At 54.5% G+C, this 14,625-nt stretch overlaps 6 protein-coding genes across 6 annotated transcripts; 3 read left to right on the forward strand and 3 right to left on the reverse strand.

Annotated features, from left to right (window-relative positions):
• Window positions 1-115: 115 nt before the first annotated feature.
• Window positions 116-991, reverse strand: HER10_EVM0001745 (pterin 4 alpha carbinolamine dehydratase; the record flags this gene model as incomplete). The annotated part of the gene is made up of 3 exons (XM_035471482.1): window positions 611-991; window positions 424-486; window positions 116-343 (listed from the first exon to the last, which is right to left on the reverse strand). Exons 1-3 carry the CDS (start codon window positions 941-943, stop codon window positions 116-118), a joined length of 624 nt encoding a protein of 207 aa, XP_035326557.1. The 5' UTR covers window positions 944-991.
• Window positions 992-2,011: 1,020 nt separating this feature from the next.
• Window positions 2,012-3,544, forward strand: HER10_EVM0001200 (amidohydrolase; the record flags this gene model as incomplete). The annotated part of the gene is made up of 1 exon (XM_035470955.1): window positions 2,012-3,544. Exon 1 carries the CDS (start codon window positions 2,150-2,152, stop codon window positions 3,542-3,544), a length of 1,395 nt encoding a protein of 464 aa, XP_035326526.1. The 5' UTR covers window positions 2,012-2,149.
• A 2,296-nt stretch (window positions 3,545-5,840) lies between these two features.
• On the forward strand, window positions 5,841-9,331 carry HER10_EVM0012203 (bZIP transcription factor). The gene is made up of 3 exons (XM_035481603.1): window positions 5,841-6,938; window positions 7,708-8,162; window positions 8,384-9,331. Exons 1-3 carry the CDS (start codon window positions 6,863-6,865, stop codon window positions 8,828-8,830), a joined length of 978 nt encoding a protein of 325 aa, XP_035327375.1. The 5' UTR covers window positions 5,841-6,862; the 3' UTR covers window positions 8,831-9,331.
• A 5-nt stretch (window positions 9,332-9,336) lies between these two features.
• On the reverse strand, window positions 9,337-12,280 carry HER10_EVM0002983 (actin). The gene is made up of 4 exons (XM_035472674.1): window positions 11,922-12,280; window positions 11,538-11,858; window positions 9,761-11,484; window positions 9,337-9,690 (listed from the first exon to the last, which is right to left on the reverse strand). The coding sequence occupies exons 1-4, from the start codon at window positions 12,103-12,105 to the stop codon at window positions 9,658-9,660; spliced, it is 2,262 nt and encodes a 753-aa protein (XP_035326660.1). The 5' UTR covers window positions 12,106-12,280; the 3' UTR covers window positions 9,337-9,657.
• Window positions 12,281-12,485: 205 nt separating this feature from the next.
• Window positions 12,486-13,173, reverse strand: HER10_EVM0005088 (uncharacterized protein). The gene is made up of 5 exons (XM_035474713.1): window positions 13,146-13,173; window positions 13,027-13,083; window positions 12,932-12,976; window positions 12,792-12,876; window positions 12,486-12,736 (listed from the first exon to the last, which is right to left on the reverse strand). The coding sequence occupies exons 1-5, from the start codon at window positions 13,146-13,148 to the stop codon at window positions 12,708-12,710; spliced, it is 219 nt and encodes a 72-aa protein (XP_035326834.1). The 5' UTR covers window positions 13,149-13,173; the 3' UTR covers window positions 12,486-12,707.
• Window positions 13,174-13,298: 125 nt separating this feature from the next.
• Window positions 13,299-14,220, forward strand: HER10_EVM0002559 (uncharacterized protein). The gene has a single exon (XM_035472265.1). It carries the CDS (start codon window positions 13,429-13,431, stop codon window positions 14,062-14,064), a length of 636 nt encoding a protein of 211 aa, XP_035326624.1. The 5' UTR covers window positions 13,299-13,428; the 3' UTR covers window positions 14,065-14,220.
• The last annotated feature ends 405 nt before the right edge of the window (window positions 14,221-14,625 follow it).

Genomic DNA, 14,625 nt, shown 5'->3' on the forward strand with positions numbered 1-14,625 from the left:
TGTGTATTAACATTTGTTGTACAGGACTATTGTAACAGTGACTTGGTGATCAGGAGAATAACTGAACCCCCCCGGGACCTCGGATCCGAAGTGAGGCTGACTATCCGAGGCCACATCACTTCTTCGGCGTGCAGCAGTCCCCAGCCGTGCCCGCCGCCTTGTCAGCCAACCCCCGGATGCCGCAGCTCACGGCCTCTGCGCCAGTGGTGGCCTCGGAAGCCGGCACCTCAACCTCGCCAAAGTCCTTTGCCAGCGCGTCGCAGATGAGAGCGAGCTTGAGGTCCTTGTCTGACAGGCCCTTGGGGACATGTGTCGTCCACCGGATAAAGGTGGTGTTATAAACCTGCCTCTCTTTTTAGTCTTTATGATTTTGGAGACTCCTCGCTCGATTTTCTTGAGAAGGATAGGGTGTTTGTAACTCACGTTTGACCACTCTGGATGATGATTGTGGATTTTACATTGTAGGCTCACGGCTGTCATGAAGTCCTTTTCACTCGTCAGCAATCGATTTCATGTTTCCTCAGACGAATTATCATTAAACATGATGGCCTGATGTTTGGCCACACGGAGACATGCAAGTACAGAAAAGAGATGGGATAATAATACGCACCCACGTCTTTGCAAAGTTCTTGAACTTGAAGCTCCGCTCGACGGCCTCGCCGTCATTGACCAGCGCCCAGCCCCGGCCCTGTCCCAGTAGCGTCTCGAGCGTCGAGGAGAGGGAAGACTCGTCAGAGCCCTTGGAGAAGCGCGGCATGGACGCGGCGGTGGTGGTTGTAGTTGACATTGTTCTCCGGTATCGCGGTGCGGACTGCTGCTGGGTGAAGTTTTGTAAGGGTGATGGGAATGCTGCTGTTTTTGAGAGCCGGGATGGTGCCGAGGTGAGAGGTCGCCGGGTAGAAAGTGCGATGCGGCGGAGGAGGGTACGGGCTGGGTTGCTCATCTCCGAGGGTGTGTTTGTTGCGATGGACTTGAGTGACGTTGTTCTTGTAGTTGAGTCGCAGATGTAGGATTATGGTGTGGTGGTTGAAGCTTGAGGTGTTGTTAGAGGTGTACCCCTGTCATAGGCACTTGCGGTCGAGCTTATGTGGAGACACATGAGATGGATAAGGTTGCCTCATAACAGTTGATATTGCTCGACATCTGCAATAATCTGCTGACCACGTCTCTAATACACTTAAGATGCTTATGCCAAGATAGTTGGCTCTAGTCTTTCTCAAGAAGTCTTAAAAATCATAGGGTCTATGGGTCATTCGATAGGCTGAATGAATGTACTATCCAGGCCTGGTAGAATGGATTCTTTCATAGAGGTAGTCTACTCGAACTTTGAGATGGGTTGGCTCCAAGTCCAAGTGTTATTTGCTTGCTAAATCAATAGATCAATCTACTATTCAGAAACCCTGACATTTGGGATGAGTTGGAAGCCAGTATCACTTAGTGATAGAGACACGCGTTGGAGGATTAGTTTCTATGGAACCTCTCTTGCATTCTCCCTGCCCCAAAGTACTCCATATTTATCAACACCATGTTAGCAAGATAAGCATTAGGAGGATGATGAGAACGACAGAAGTCAACAACAAGGGCTGACATTACAGAGAATGTGTCAAATATGAAGACCATGGGGCTCAAATACTAGCAAAAGGCAGAGTCGAGGTACAAAAACTAGCTACAAAGTATCCAAAGCTGGCGCAAAGGGCATATATCGGTCTTAAGGTGAGCTCACCTCTGCGATCCTACTTTTGGAAGGTCGATTATCAGACCGCACCGCTATATCGCATCCCCCTGCTCGTATCTGCAGCGACAATCCATTATCAGCTTAAGCGCCAATGTCAGGAGAACGCTGCCTGTTTCCCGGATACCGGGGTGGAGGAGGTTGGTAGCATGGTGGATTGCAGACTGGTCAGGATTCGCTACCCCGCGCTCACCAAACCACACATATCCAACCTTGACTAAATGATGACGACCCGAACATAGACTTTCATGATGTAAGATACACAACTCTCTAAGTTCATCTCAAGTAGCTTTAACTTGGCTAATTGTTTGCAACTTCAGCTCAATTGCGTGCGCCTGCTAGTACCTTTCCATTGAGAATAAGTCTACTCGGGACCTAGACAGCCATAGTCCTTGGACGCCGTGCAAGTCGTTCAAGATGCGTGTACCACATCGACCTCACGAGATGCAGCAGTCTATATCAAACCCGAAACCAACGGATACTATACCGTCAAACACCCAACAAACCCAGACAACGGCCTCACAACAAGGACAGAATGAGCCAGAAGCAGAAACGGCCATCACCCTGATCACCGCCGACCTCCTCATCCCAGGCCGCGGCATCCCAGTACACGACGCCGCCGTCGCCATTTCAGACGACAAGATCATTCACGTCGGCCCTCGTGACACTCTCCCCTCAAAATACCGCTCCCTCACGCCCCTCCACGTCCCCGTCCTCATGCCGGGCCTCTGGGACGTCCACGTCCACTTCCTCGGCATCGACGTCGTCACCGGCTTCAGCGACGGTATCTTCAACGTCCTCCCCGGCTCCAACGCCCTCATCGGCGCCGTCATCGTCCAGGATCTCGAGGCCACCCTCATGGCGGGCTACACTTCGGTCCGCGAACTGGGTGGCTACGCCGGCGACCTCCGCCCCGGAATCGACTCGGGCCGCCTCGTGGGCCCCAACGTCTACTCCTCCATCGCCGCCATGTCCATCAGCGGCGGCCACGGCGACCAGCACACCCTCCCCATCCAGACGGTCCTCGACTTTGCCAAATGCGGCGGCGGCGCCTGCTCCATCGCCGACGGGCCGGAGGACTGCACGAAGCAGGTGCGCCTCCTCGTCCGCCGCGGCGCGCGCTGCATCAAGATCTGCTCTAGCGGCGGCGTGCTCAGCTTGCTAGACGACCCGGAGGACAGGCAGTTCTCCGACGAGGAGCTGCGGGCCATCGTCGAGGAAGCGGGCCGCAGCCGGCGCGCCGTGGGCGCTCATGCCATCGGGAAAGCGGGCATCATGGCCGCTCTGCGCGCGGGTGTGAAGAGCATCGAGCACGGGTGCTACCTCGACGACGAGGCCGTCGACCTCATGCTGGAGCGGGACGCCGTGTTTGTGCCGACGCAGCACGCCATCATGACGCTGGCCTCAGACCCGTCGCAGCTGCCGCCGCCGCTGGCGCGGAAGCTGGTGAAGCTCGTGCAGAGGGCGACGGACTCGTATCAGCTTGCCATCGGGAGAGGCGTTAAAGTTGCCCTCGGGACGGACACGTGGAGCAGCGACCGGACGAAGCCGCTGGCGCACGGGAAGAATGCGCGGGAGCTGTACTGGGCGGTGAAGAATGGCATGACGCCGCTCGAGGCCATCGAGGCCGGCACGGCGAACGCGCCCGAGGTCTTGGGCGGGATGGCGCCGCTGAGTGGGCAGGTTAGGGAAGGGTATGATGCGGATTTGATTGCTGTTGCGAGGAATCCGCTCGAGGATATCGAGATTTTGACCGACAAGGAGAACATCACCCACGTCTGGAAAGGGGGCAAGTTGTTCAAGTCTTCATGATAGTCGGGAGGATGCTTGCAGCATACCTCAGACTGCAAGGGTCGGTCACTGATCAGTGATGAGTATATAAGTCGATCGTCAGCTCAACTGATAGCTCCCTGAACGACACCATACATATATAAACCTTGTTTTTTTATTGAAGGTATCGATATGCTGGTTTTACTTCAGTAGATGAATTGCTCGCCCAGATATAACCGGATCAAGTGCCTTATCACAGCCACATACCGCCCGTTGTCCCTTTCCGTATATACTCTATAGAATACGGATACGGTGGATGGTCTGTAGGAACCGCGTAAGAAGCCGTGATTTTGGAGGATCGTTCGGCTAGGTACTATTCGGTAGCATACCGATGTTGACTGCGGTGTAATGATCCTAGTCCACGCTGCACTTCCCAAGCCGCACTCCATTGCCCAATTTCATCAATCCAAACTTGTGGAGGGATGTGAGGTAAGGGTGGAGGTTGATCGTAGCATGTCGATAGCTTCGGAATCTTCACTAGATGCTCTCCAAAGCGTCGAGCTGCATGAAGCCGCACTGAGCACTCGCAAATTCAAGCTTCATGTTGAAGAAGAGAGACTGGGCAACGTTACAGTCAACTCAGTGGTGCTGACTGAAGGGCGCGCGGACTACCGCTACATCATGCGATATTGGCAGACGCCTGGTTAAGCAGAAACCCTACCTTGCGTTAGTAAAGAAAGAACAGACTCGCAATATTGAAAGCGTCTCTTCTTGAATTCCAAATTTCGATTCGCCGATGACAAGCCAGCAGCAAATCCAAAGGGGGACGACAGCAGATGGGACGCATCACCATACGTGTAATATGTCATTGGTTGATCAAAAAAGGGCCGTGTGTGTGTTGTCACGGTTGTCTTCCAGAACCGCGCACAGACTCCGCCAAAGCTGCAGCACAGGGCATCTGGTGCCGCATGCCAGACGCGCCAAGCCATTGGGCTTATGTAAGTCAAACACCGGGAGTCGCGGTACGTGTTGACCGAGGAAAGCCCGCATACCGTAAGTACCCCCATCCCTTCCTCCCGCTTTCCACCTCAGCATGGCACGCATGGCACGCATGGGAAGGAAAAGAGGGATTTCCTGGCAGCAATACTCCGTACGTACGGATACGACTGTACGAGTTGCCTACCATGCCTTAGTCAAACATCCGTACCCTCCAAGTAGTTTTTGCTGCCCGGCGCAAGCCATGCGTGCTTCGGCGGGATGTTTCCTACTCAAGCTTGGTACTTCCGTTGAGGGGTCGGCTAATTATTTGACTGTCAACCTTCCCTCAGTCTGCTTCTACACTCACTCACCTCTCATATGAGTCGGATTTGCGGGAATAAGGTACTCGGCAAAGGCAAAGTTCTTCCACGATCGTTCTGGTCTGCTGTCTGCGGCCTGCTAGGGTGCCGAGTGGCTCCGGCGACTTTTCCAGTCGTCTCGCCCTGCCTGTCATCGGCCATTTCGTAAAGTCCGTCGCGTCGCCCTTCCAATCACAAGCAGCCTCTGTTGTTGGGTTAGTCCCTGTGGAGAAATTCGTTGGATGATGTAAGTTACGGTAGACCGCAAGTTGTAGGCCAGTGTGGCCCGCAAATAGTCTTCCTCCCTGTGGTCTGTGGATGAATTATCGCAACTCGGAACGTGCCATTTCCTGAATGCTGACAAACCAGGCTTGCTGACTGTTCGGATTCATGAACGACATCGACTTGAACATGGAATGAATCCTCTGGGGAATGAGTTGTCGTTGGTCCGCGGCTGACCACAAACTCCGGACAGCTGATTACAACGTGCTTCCGCAATCTTGTTCCTGCCGCCCCTGTTTCTCCTATCTCCGTATCATGTGCTATTTACTCACTGGTAGGTAGCTAGGCGGGGAGGACTGCCTCACTCTTATGGGATGGAAGTACGAAGAGAGATGATGATAGGGATGGTGAGTACCTTAATAGCAACAGAAGACAATATCCAGCGAGGCACACCGGTTGGAATCACGTGGCAGAGTCGTGCTGCCTGACACAGCATCTTCGCCAGCGCCGCCCGAAGGAGAAAGTAAGGCTACACCGCAGATGTAAATGAGCTGTCGTGGTGCGAGCACATATGCTTTCAGCTCAGAGTTTGGGCTTTCAGCTCTGAGCCTGGCACATAAGCACATAGGTGAGGCAAGGTACGGAGTAGTTTCAGTGTCAATCTGCGCAGATTGGCAGGCTCACAAGCAGCTCTGGCCTACCTGCTTACCTATGGCTCGAGGTCGAGATCTTTCGTTTCTTCGTCGGGCGAGAGCTTGACTTACAACACAGATAATCTACCTGCATTCTTACCTCATCTCCAAGGCAAAGCCACCTGCTCTCATGGGACCTTCCTGTGTTGACTAAGGTGGTCGGGGTGTTTCCTGGCCTGGCCCCGTCGGCTCCGGGGAGCACTTTCAGTCACCTTCCTCATCCCGCTTGACGGCACACTGGAAGGTACCTAAGGTACCTACCTCACATCGGGTCGGGGTGAGTAGGACTTGCAGGAGTGAGGTCAGGTACGTACCGAGGAAAGGAACACGGCAAGCTCAAAGCAGGTACACACGCCAAAGCACCTTGCCTTCCCCCGACAACCTGGAAGCAATGAGCTGCCTGCACCTGCCTGCCTCCGCCCTACCGAGATTCCTCCTCGTCGCGTCCCTCTTCTTTCTCTCCCAATCAATCAATCAAACAACCAACAAATCCTTCATTCCCAGCCACGCGGTTTTTTTCGTCTCTGCTCTCTTCCACTCGGCCAACACCTTGGATCCTTTTTTTCCCATTGCAATTCCTTGGACAGAAAGACTGGCAGACAAGAACAAAAACAAGGACAACTCGATACACTCAACGCGTCGAACGTGCTTCTCCAACCACCTCTGCTCGGAAAGCTTCTCCCACACGGTACACCTGGCTGCACCTGGAGAAAGCGGACCAGTCACCAACCCAAGCAGCAGATCAGACCCGACGCAGATTGCATGCTTCTGCCGCGGATTACACACGAAAAAAAAAAAAAAAAAAGAGGTCCAAGCTGCGCGACCCGACCTTTCTCTTACCTCCCATTACCTCCGCCTCACCTCATACTTTGGGCCCTTACCTCACCGGAACAGGTACGGTACCTACGGAATACCTTACGTTACCGCGTACAAATTACCCACACCCTCGTCAGGTTTCCCCTCCTCTACGACGCGCTAAGGTCGCAGACGATTACCTAAACATTCGTTGAACTGCCGCATCGGTACTCCGTCTCATCCAGTCTCATCATCCGGGCCCTCTTTATAAGTCCTGGTCGGGTGCCTGTAGTAATCAATCCTCCGTTCCCTTCATGCTGAGTCAGAACCGGAGCTTGAAGATGCAGAGCGCTTCACCCTCGTCCTCTGCGAATACCACCACTAACACAGGTAAGCTACTACTCACCTTCCTCGTTTCTCATTTCTCTGTTTCCCGATCCCTATCCTCATGTCCTGTTCTATTCATCCCACCAACTCGCCGTTTCGCCCGACCAGCGAGCGCTCTGCCAAACCCCGTCGATCCCGTACCGTTCCTCTCTGACCTTTGCCCTCTCTCCCTCTTCCACCTCTTTCGCAAATCCGCCCTCCGGCAGCTGTCCTAGCCTTTTGCCTTACCTCATCTTTCATTTACTACTCAGTACATTGTACTTGGCTCGGATCTCATGTACTTTGAGTGAGACGAACCCTCTTCTCACTTTAAACTACGTTACAATCATCAGTACCTGCTATATCCCAGGAGAGGCCTGGCTACCTCTTGCCAGCGTTGATATGTAATCACTTCCCTTCCCCCATCAGCTTCCCGTCTATCAGCGACTACTGCAGGCCAGCTGCTGTCTGAGATACATGATTGCCCTCGTTCGTTTCTGTATGGACAGAAGCTTGAAACAGAGGCAGACCGAATCAAAGACAGAAATCCGGCTTATGCGGCTGTCGAATGGACCATTTTCAAACCTTCTCCCATCGTCTCACGGCGCATCTTCCATCCCCACATATCCCTGCTGCTCAGGCGACAACACCAAAATCTCAAGTCTTTCGAGCCTCGATTTATCTTACCTTTTCAAGCCAAAACGGTCCCTGAATCTCACTTGCTGTTGATGACGAGTTTTGATTTATACCGAACCTGAACACTGCTTGCTGACATGATATGTGTTGTCCATAGACGCCCACTTGCGCGCGCAGCTTGAGCTACTAAGCAAGCACACCGCGCCCGGCTCGACAGACAACGCGACCGGCCCAGCTCGTGGAGCTCGCCCTCAAGCTCCCAACCCTTTGACCGCGTCACCACCGCCGCCGGCACATGGCTATAGTAACGGCTCTACATCGCCCACTGACGTCTTGCCGCCGATAGTTAATAACCAGGCCGACCCGGAAGCGCATATCCACCCTGACCTCCGAGCTCGAATCACGCACGCCCCAGTCGTCAACATGATGCCCGCTGGTGTACCACCTCAACCGCAGCAGCAAATCGCGCCCCCCGCGACGGCTGCCGGTCCTTCCACTGCGCCTCCTACCCATTCTCCTACAGAAATGGACTTGGATGACGGCGCGGAGGGTCGCAAAGCTAAGCGCGAATTGTCACAATCCAAGCGCGCCGCGCAGAACCGAGCTGCCCAGGTACGATAATAACAATTGGGAAGGTGTGCTGGGTCAATGGCGCGTAATACGCCTCGCGCGTGTCGCAGACGACTGTCGCAGTGCTCTTTATACATGGGACACCATTACTGGCTCATCGACCAATCACTGCGACAGCGCCAATTGCATCCGGCGCGCCCACCCCAAATTAATTCTTCAATGCGACCTGATGATGAGCTTGAGCTAACTTGAATGCGCCACAGAGAGCTTTCCGTCAGCGAAAGGAGGGATACATCAAGAAGCTTGAACAGCAAGTTAGAGACTATATGGAAATGGAGGGACAGTACAAGACGATGCAGTCAGAGAACTACGCGTTGCGCGAGTACGTGATTCACCTCCAGTCGCGCTTGCTCGATCTTCAGACCGAAATCCCTCAGCCGCCGCCCAATGTCAACCTCCAGCAACCTGCACTCCCGCCTCCTTCGGTCCCGACAAGTGGTCCTGAAGCCCCGCCTAGCAATGCGGGTGCTGGTCCTCTTGAGGCCGTTGCGCAGGCAGTAGCCGGTCTACAGGCACAGGAGCAGCTTGCGCAGAGAGACCAGTTCACAAGGCCCGAGGCGGTGACCAAGGAGGAGCCGCAACGTGAGCCTGATGGACCCGTCGACCCATCGCTACCGGATGGCCTTCCGGCTCCGACTGCATCCATGTGAGCGCACCGAGAAAACGAGGGCGCGTCGCATTTGAATCATGGTTTTCACGTCGCTGGCGTTGCGGTACAATGGTTTGTCAAGATATTACTAGTGGACTGGCGTTACCGGCATGGCTTCTATCCACCCGTTGCGGGTGTTTTGTTTGCAATGCCCTCGGGTTTGAGTTCTTCAAAAGAGAGATGATGTAGGGAATTCGTGCTTGTAACATTGACACGAGAAGTGAAGAGTGTCAAAGGGTGGAGATTTGAGGGCCCGATGGGAACTTGATAGGAACCTCGAGGCGAGCTCCGGCTTTGTCTTTGATTTTTGGTCATGTGCCCCCCTCGGTTCTACACGCAAATGTACATCGAGGAAGGAGCCCATGGTCATAACCTCGGACAATGCTTTATTGCCATGAAGCCGAGGAAAGACCTAGGCATCGTTCGAAAGTCTCATTACAGATTAGTCTCCGCAGAAATTCTGTTTTGCATGGCCTTATATGGATGTCATCGTTCTGACCCCATCATTCACGCAGCTAAGGAGCTCGTCTCAATCTGCACTCACGCGGAAATGCAAACGGACGTAGGTCTGAGCATGCCGAAGAAGTCATGAAGAAATGGCAAAGTTTGGCTTTTTCTCGTCAATAAAACTGGTGGCAGACTAGCAAGAAGGACGTGTAAAATGTAAAGATACGTTGACATGAAAGGCCCGGCATTTGAATTTCTCCCATCCTTTCTTGCCCTCACCCCTTTGAGACGTCCCGTTCCCTAAGCCGTAAAATAAGTCGCCACTGCTGCAAAGCGCCCGCATCGTCCGTGATCTCTTTTTTCTCTCCTTTGGTTAAGTAATTATACATATGAAGTATTGCCCAGGTCATGCTCCTATAATCACATCGTGTCAGTCTGTTGTCTAGTTTCAGAAATAGGGGGGAACGGCTTTGGGTGAACTTACCTTGAGATACTCAGAGCCCTTCTCCTGATATTCCTCCCGCGTAATGGTAGCAGCCTTCCAGGCATCCGACCCAGCCCACCCGGCAGCGCCCTTCCACGCGTCGAGGAGGGCGTCCTCGGCGCGGCGGATGGCGAGCGGCGCGCCGGCCGGGAGAAGAGGCCTCAGCCCCTCGCGGAGACGCTCGTCGAAGCCTTGGAAGAGCGTGTTGCCGCCCGTGAGGAAGACGTCCTTTAGGAAATCGTCGCGGTTCGACACGCCGCCCAGGCGCTGGTTAAGTATGTCGCCGACAATCTCAATGAGACCGCCTTGGTCGACGCCGGCGATGGACGGCTGGAAGACGACCTCGGGCACGCGGATGCGCTCGACGTTGAGGTGGATCTGGTTCAGCTCGGCCTGGGAGCCGGCGTCAAAGGGCCGCGGGCCGCGCGCGAAAGCGTGAAGCATCGACGTCGACCAGTCCGTCTTGGCCTCGTGGGTGTCCTCGTAGCCGAAATCCGGGTCGTAGCGCAGGAGGTCCTCCTCGTACGTCTTGAGGTTCGCCTCGAGGTTTTCTTCTTCCTGCTCGTCGTCGCTGTTGTCGCCGACGGTGATTTGGCGGTACACGCCCCAGTCGTCGTCGTTTTGTCCGAAATTGTCGTCGTCGCCGCCGCGGCGCCGCTTCTTGACCGGGTTGTCGGACGCGAGGTTGGCGATGCTCTTCATGCGGATCTGCGAGGCGAGCGACTTGCGGTTTCCCAGGTCCTGCTTGAGGCGCTCGCGCTCCTTCATCTTTTGCAGCGTCACCTCGCGCGCCTGGCGCCTCTCCTCGAGCCAGCCCTCAAGGTCGTTCTCGCGGCGCTCCACGTCCAGCCGCTTCTCCTCCTCGACGCGGGCCTTCTCGGCCTCCTTCTCGGCCTTGGCGCGGGCGCGCGCGTCGTGGTTGGACTTCATAAGCTTCTGCTGGCGCTTGGCCTTGAGGCCGGCATCGTCGAGCTCCTCGTCTGGTACGTCGAGCAGGTCGAAGACTGGCTCTTGCTGCTCCTCTGCAGGGTCACCGCCAACGTCCTTTGTGCGCGCCTTCTTGACCGCCTTCTCAAGGGTGGCGATGGCTCTCTCGAGAGCAGCTTCATCTTTGAGGTCGTTGCTATCGAGCAGCCGCCTGACCTCCTTCTTGTTGGTCTGCTGCTCCAGCTTGACCTGGAGCTTCTTGTACTGTTCGAGCTCGTTCTCCTTGCGCATCAGCTTCTCGAGGCGCATCTTCGCAGCTTGTTCCTGTAACCGCCTGCCGCTCTCCTTCTTCCGCTCAGCAATACGGGCCAACTCCTCTTCCGTCTTTTGCACAATGACCTCCTCTGTAAAGGGATACTGGATGACAATGTCCCGGTCTTCAAGGCCAGTCCAATCCAAGTAGCCTCCTAACTCAGTGTTGTAGTCTTTTGAAACGTAGGCATGGTCGCGGAGCATGTGCTCTGCCTGGGACACGTTGAGCTTCCCGTTGAAAGCAGGGTACTTGAGCCTGATCAGCTTCAGCAGGTACTCTGCCGCATGCCATCCTCCCCAGTTCAATCTCGTGGCTTGGCTCAGCAGGGCCTTGTGGTTGTAAACGGGTATCACGTGTGTTGAGGTGTAGGATGACGAAACTACGATGCCCGTGTTTCCTTTGTTGTGTGTGTACGAGAAGAGGGAGTCGATGCCGTATGCTAGGGAGGGCGCGCCATAGCATTCGAAGATGATTTCTGTCATGGCTTTATAGATGTGTTAGCTGTTGGTCTTCCCATGCTGCGATAGGCCAGCTTACATTTCCGGGAGTACGGCAAGTTGGCTACCGCCTCCGTCATGATAATGGGCATGTCGATGGATGCATCATCTCCGTTCAAGCCGAGCTTGAGAAAGATGTAGTCTAAAACATGCTCCATGACATCCCAATTGCTCACGATCCCCGTCCCTTGCTCGTGCGCATAACGTGTATGACTCCTCGCAGTCGTGTCGGCGTAGCAGTCGCTGCCTGCAAAGGAATACGTCTTTCCGGCTTTTCGGTCGCGGTATTTGGCCATGATCGGTGGGATGTTGAGTCTCGGCTTCTCTTCGAATGACCATCCTGCGCGGACGGCCGAAGATCCTATTGACAGTCAGTCAGACAGCCGCTCCGCCACATGCGTTTTCGGAACGCCTGCGAGCTTACCATTGTCAATTACAATGGCCGCGCCTCGGGAGGACTGCGCCAATGCTTTCTCCCGTCCATCCTGCTGTACCGGGATCGGCTTCTCGAACTTAGCTTCCTTGACTTGGAAGATTTTGGCTGGAGGGTACGTCCTCTCGGGAGGTCCTGGCAGAGGAGGGAGCTCGCCCGTAGCTGAGGGCGCCATCGCGATGTTCGTGTGTTGGGAAAGGTCTAGGGTGTCGCAGTGCGACGGACCATGCTTCGGGGATTTACGGGCAGTATATGATGAATTTCGAAGCTGTGTAGCTGGCGGCGTCTTCAACGGGAAGGTTCGTTAAGGTAGGGAGCGTCTACGTCACGTGCGTCGCGTTCAATGCGTCTACTTGATTACGGTTGATGAAGTTACGATGCGCCGTTGTTGCGAGGCTGCGAGGCTGTAAATTTCAGTGGACCCCTACCGGCTTGTGCTGCTCGGGTTGCAGCGCAGCTACGCGATCTTAGCGTAGCAAAGTAAGTAGTACTATGTGAGTGAATCAAGTGCAACCAACGTCTCGCACCTCGGTGTTTTGTTCAAAATGGACACGACCACATTCACTTTTAGGTCTGCCAAACTTGCGACTGCCTTTAATCATGGCCATTTGAAGAAGGGTGGGAAATGCGGTCAATTCAGGATTCCGAAGCAATCCTCCAGTTATGGCTTCTCGGTGGGTATCTGCTCTATGGCTCGTGAAGTGCGCCGGAAATGTCATCAGTCTTGTCTCATTCCTCATCCATACACCCAGCACCTAACGACGAGTTCCGCCATGCTCAGGCAGGCGGCTTCAGGTTGTCCGTAGCTGGTCCAGTGTTAAAATTGCTTCACGAAGGTCTGCATAATGACAAGAAACGTACCCTCAAGATGGAACAAGACATTAGACTGGTAGTTCTTGAACATCTGAGCGACGAGCTCGACATTCATGTTCTCAATGTTGATCTCCTAAACCTGACATCAGCCACGCAAAATTGGCAAGAATAGAGAAAAGACGACTTACCTGTAGTGACCTGTTCATGACCATAACGGCCTCGTTGAGTTTCTCCTAGAATTGTGTAAGCCGTGGTGACCTTTGGTTACTAGACAACGACATACCACATTGGTAATGATGCGAGAAAGCAGCAGGTTCTGTTGGTGCTCGTGTGGACTCTCCTATTCTATGCATTAATATGTCTGTCCAGCTGCACTATAAGCGACCATGGTCGGTATCATACCATTTTTGTTGCGCACGTATTTGTGGTTGTGGTGTGTTTGTTTACTCAGTAACAAGTACCCCACCGTAATCGTAGATGACTTAACTCGAACAGCGCTCTAAGGTAGGCACAACTCACCGATCACACCGAGCTCCCGCCCTGCGGTGAGAAACGGCAGAATAAGCTACCCGGCCACTGCTTCCCTTCTGTTGCGCAAGCAGCCAACCGCCTCCAATTGATACAGTACAGCCGTATCATCGCAGTTTGAAAACCCCAAACCACACGATACCACATTACGTTTAAAATGGCGGCCCCGAAAGAAGCTACAGAGGCGCAACTAGCTCACCAAGCCCTCCTCGACGAGCTCGACATCCACTCCATCCACAAGAGCTTCCGCAACCCGTCCTGGAAACCCAACCAGCGCCGCAACAAGAACATCAAGACCATCCTCGGTGACGCCTCCCGCCGCGAGGCCTCGGCCCTGGCGACCCCGCAACAAGAAGAGGGCAGCGCCGCAGCCACGCCAGCGCGGACGACGCGTGGCGGTCGCGGCGGCAACGACGACGACGGCCTCTCTACCAGCGGCGCCTCGACACCCGCCGCCGGCAACGGAAGCGGCAACAACGACAACAACCCGAACCTCGCGCAGGCTTCGCGCAGCCTGTCGAAATTGGTTCTTGAAAAGAGCCTGCGCCCCAACGGTGGTGGTGCCGCCGGTGGCTCGGGCCCGAGTGTTACGTACACCAACGTCGAGTCGGCGCCGTCGCTGGCGCACACGAAGCGGTACTGCGATATTACGGGGTTGCCGGCGCCGTACGTCGACCCCAAGACGCGGCTGAGGTATCACGACAAGGAGGTGTTTGGGCTGATCCGGACTTTGCCGCAGGGCGCGGCTGAGCAGTATCTCGAAGCGCGTGGTGCGCATACTGTTCTCAAGTAAGGGGTGTCTACTGCTTCAAATCGTACGGATACCATCTTATGGGCCGGTCGGACATCGACGGCGGCGGCGTGAGGCACGATGCTTCAGCTTTAATAGGTCAGGCGTTAAGGGGGGTCAAGACTATGGTCGTGAACCAAGGTTCGGAGTCACCGGGGGTTTCAAGCGCAATGAGTTCTTATTCTGAAGTCAATACAATGGTTATATTTCATGTGAATTAGCCAGTGGGCTGCGGGAATCTATGTATGTGCGACCAACAAAGTCAAATCTCAACTATGCAGCCCTGCGCCTTTCAGCATAGGGTGTTAGATGACACTCCGGCTTAATCGTGATAAACTGTTGTTCTTCGCCTGTGAATCGACAGATTACCGAGAACGTATTGGGAGACGATACTCAGTTGCCATAGCTTAAAGCTACAGCCGCCGCGGCGGAACTGCTATGCAGTTATGTTTTCCTTACCGTTTTGTTGTCGAGCCTCCGACTTGCTAGAATCCGGGGGACGATCCTGCTCGTCTAAATCGGAGCTGGTGGTATAGATGCTATCCTCTCGTGTCCACAAAGAGG

Source organism: Colletotrichum scovillei (genome assembly GCF_011075155.1).
Source record: "Colletotrichum scovillei strain TJNH1 chromosome Unknown Contig00011, whole genome shotgun sequence".
NCBI classification, from domain to species: Eukaryota; Fungi; Ascomycota; class Sordariomycetes; order Glomerellales; family Glomerellaceae; genus Colletotrichum; species Colletotrichum scovillei.

Bases quoted from the DNA above. Each gene is read 5' to 3' on its own strand.
- HER10_EVM0012203 (XM_035481603.1), top strand. From the start codon at position 6,863: ATGCTGAGTCAGAACCGGAGCTTGAAGATGCAGAGCGCTTCACCCTCG. The intron at 6,939-7,707 runs GTAAGCTACTAC...TGTTGTCCATAG, and splicing joins GAATACCACCACTAACACAG to ACGCCCACTTGCGCGCGCAG. The intron at 8,163-8,383 runs GTACGATAATAA...AATGCGCCACAG, and splicing joins CGCAGAACCGAGCTGCCCAG to AGAGCTTTCCGTCAGCGAAA.
- HER10_EVM0002983 (XM_035472674.1), bottom strand. From the start codon at position 12,105: ATGGCGCCCTCAGCTACGGGCGAGCTCCCTCCTCTGCCAGGACCTCCC. The intron at 11,485-11,537 runs GTAAGCTGGCCT...ACATCTATAAAG, and splicing joins CTTGCCGTACTCCCGGAAAT to CCATGACAGAAATCATCTTC. The intron at 9,691-9,760 runs GTAAGTTCACCC...ATGTGATTATAG, and splicing joins AGGGCTCTGAGTATCTCAAG to GAGCATGACCTGGGCAATAC.
- HER10_EVM0005088 (XM_035474713.1), bottom strand. The intron at 12,877-12,931 runs GTAAGTCGTCTT...TGTCAGGTTTAG, and splicing joins TCATGAACAGGTCACTACAG to GAGATCAACATTGAGAACAT. The intron at 12,737-12,791 runs GTACGTTTCTTG...ACACTGGACCAG, and splicing joins TGTCTTGTTCCATCTTGAGG to CTACGGACAACCTGAAGCCG.
- HER10_EVM0002559 (XM_035472265.1), top strand. From the start codon at position 13,429: ATGGCGGCCCCGAAAGAAGCTACAGAGGCGCAACTAGCTCACCAAGCC.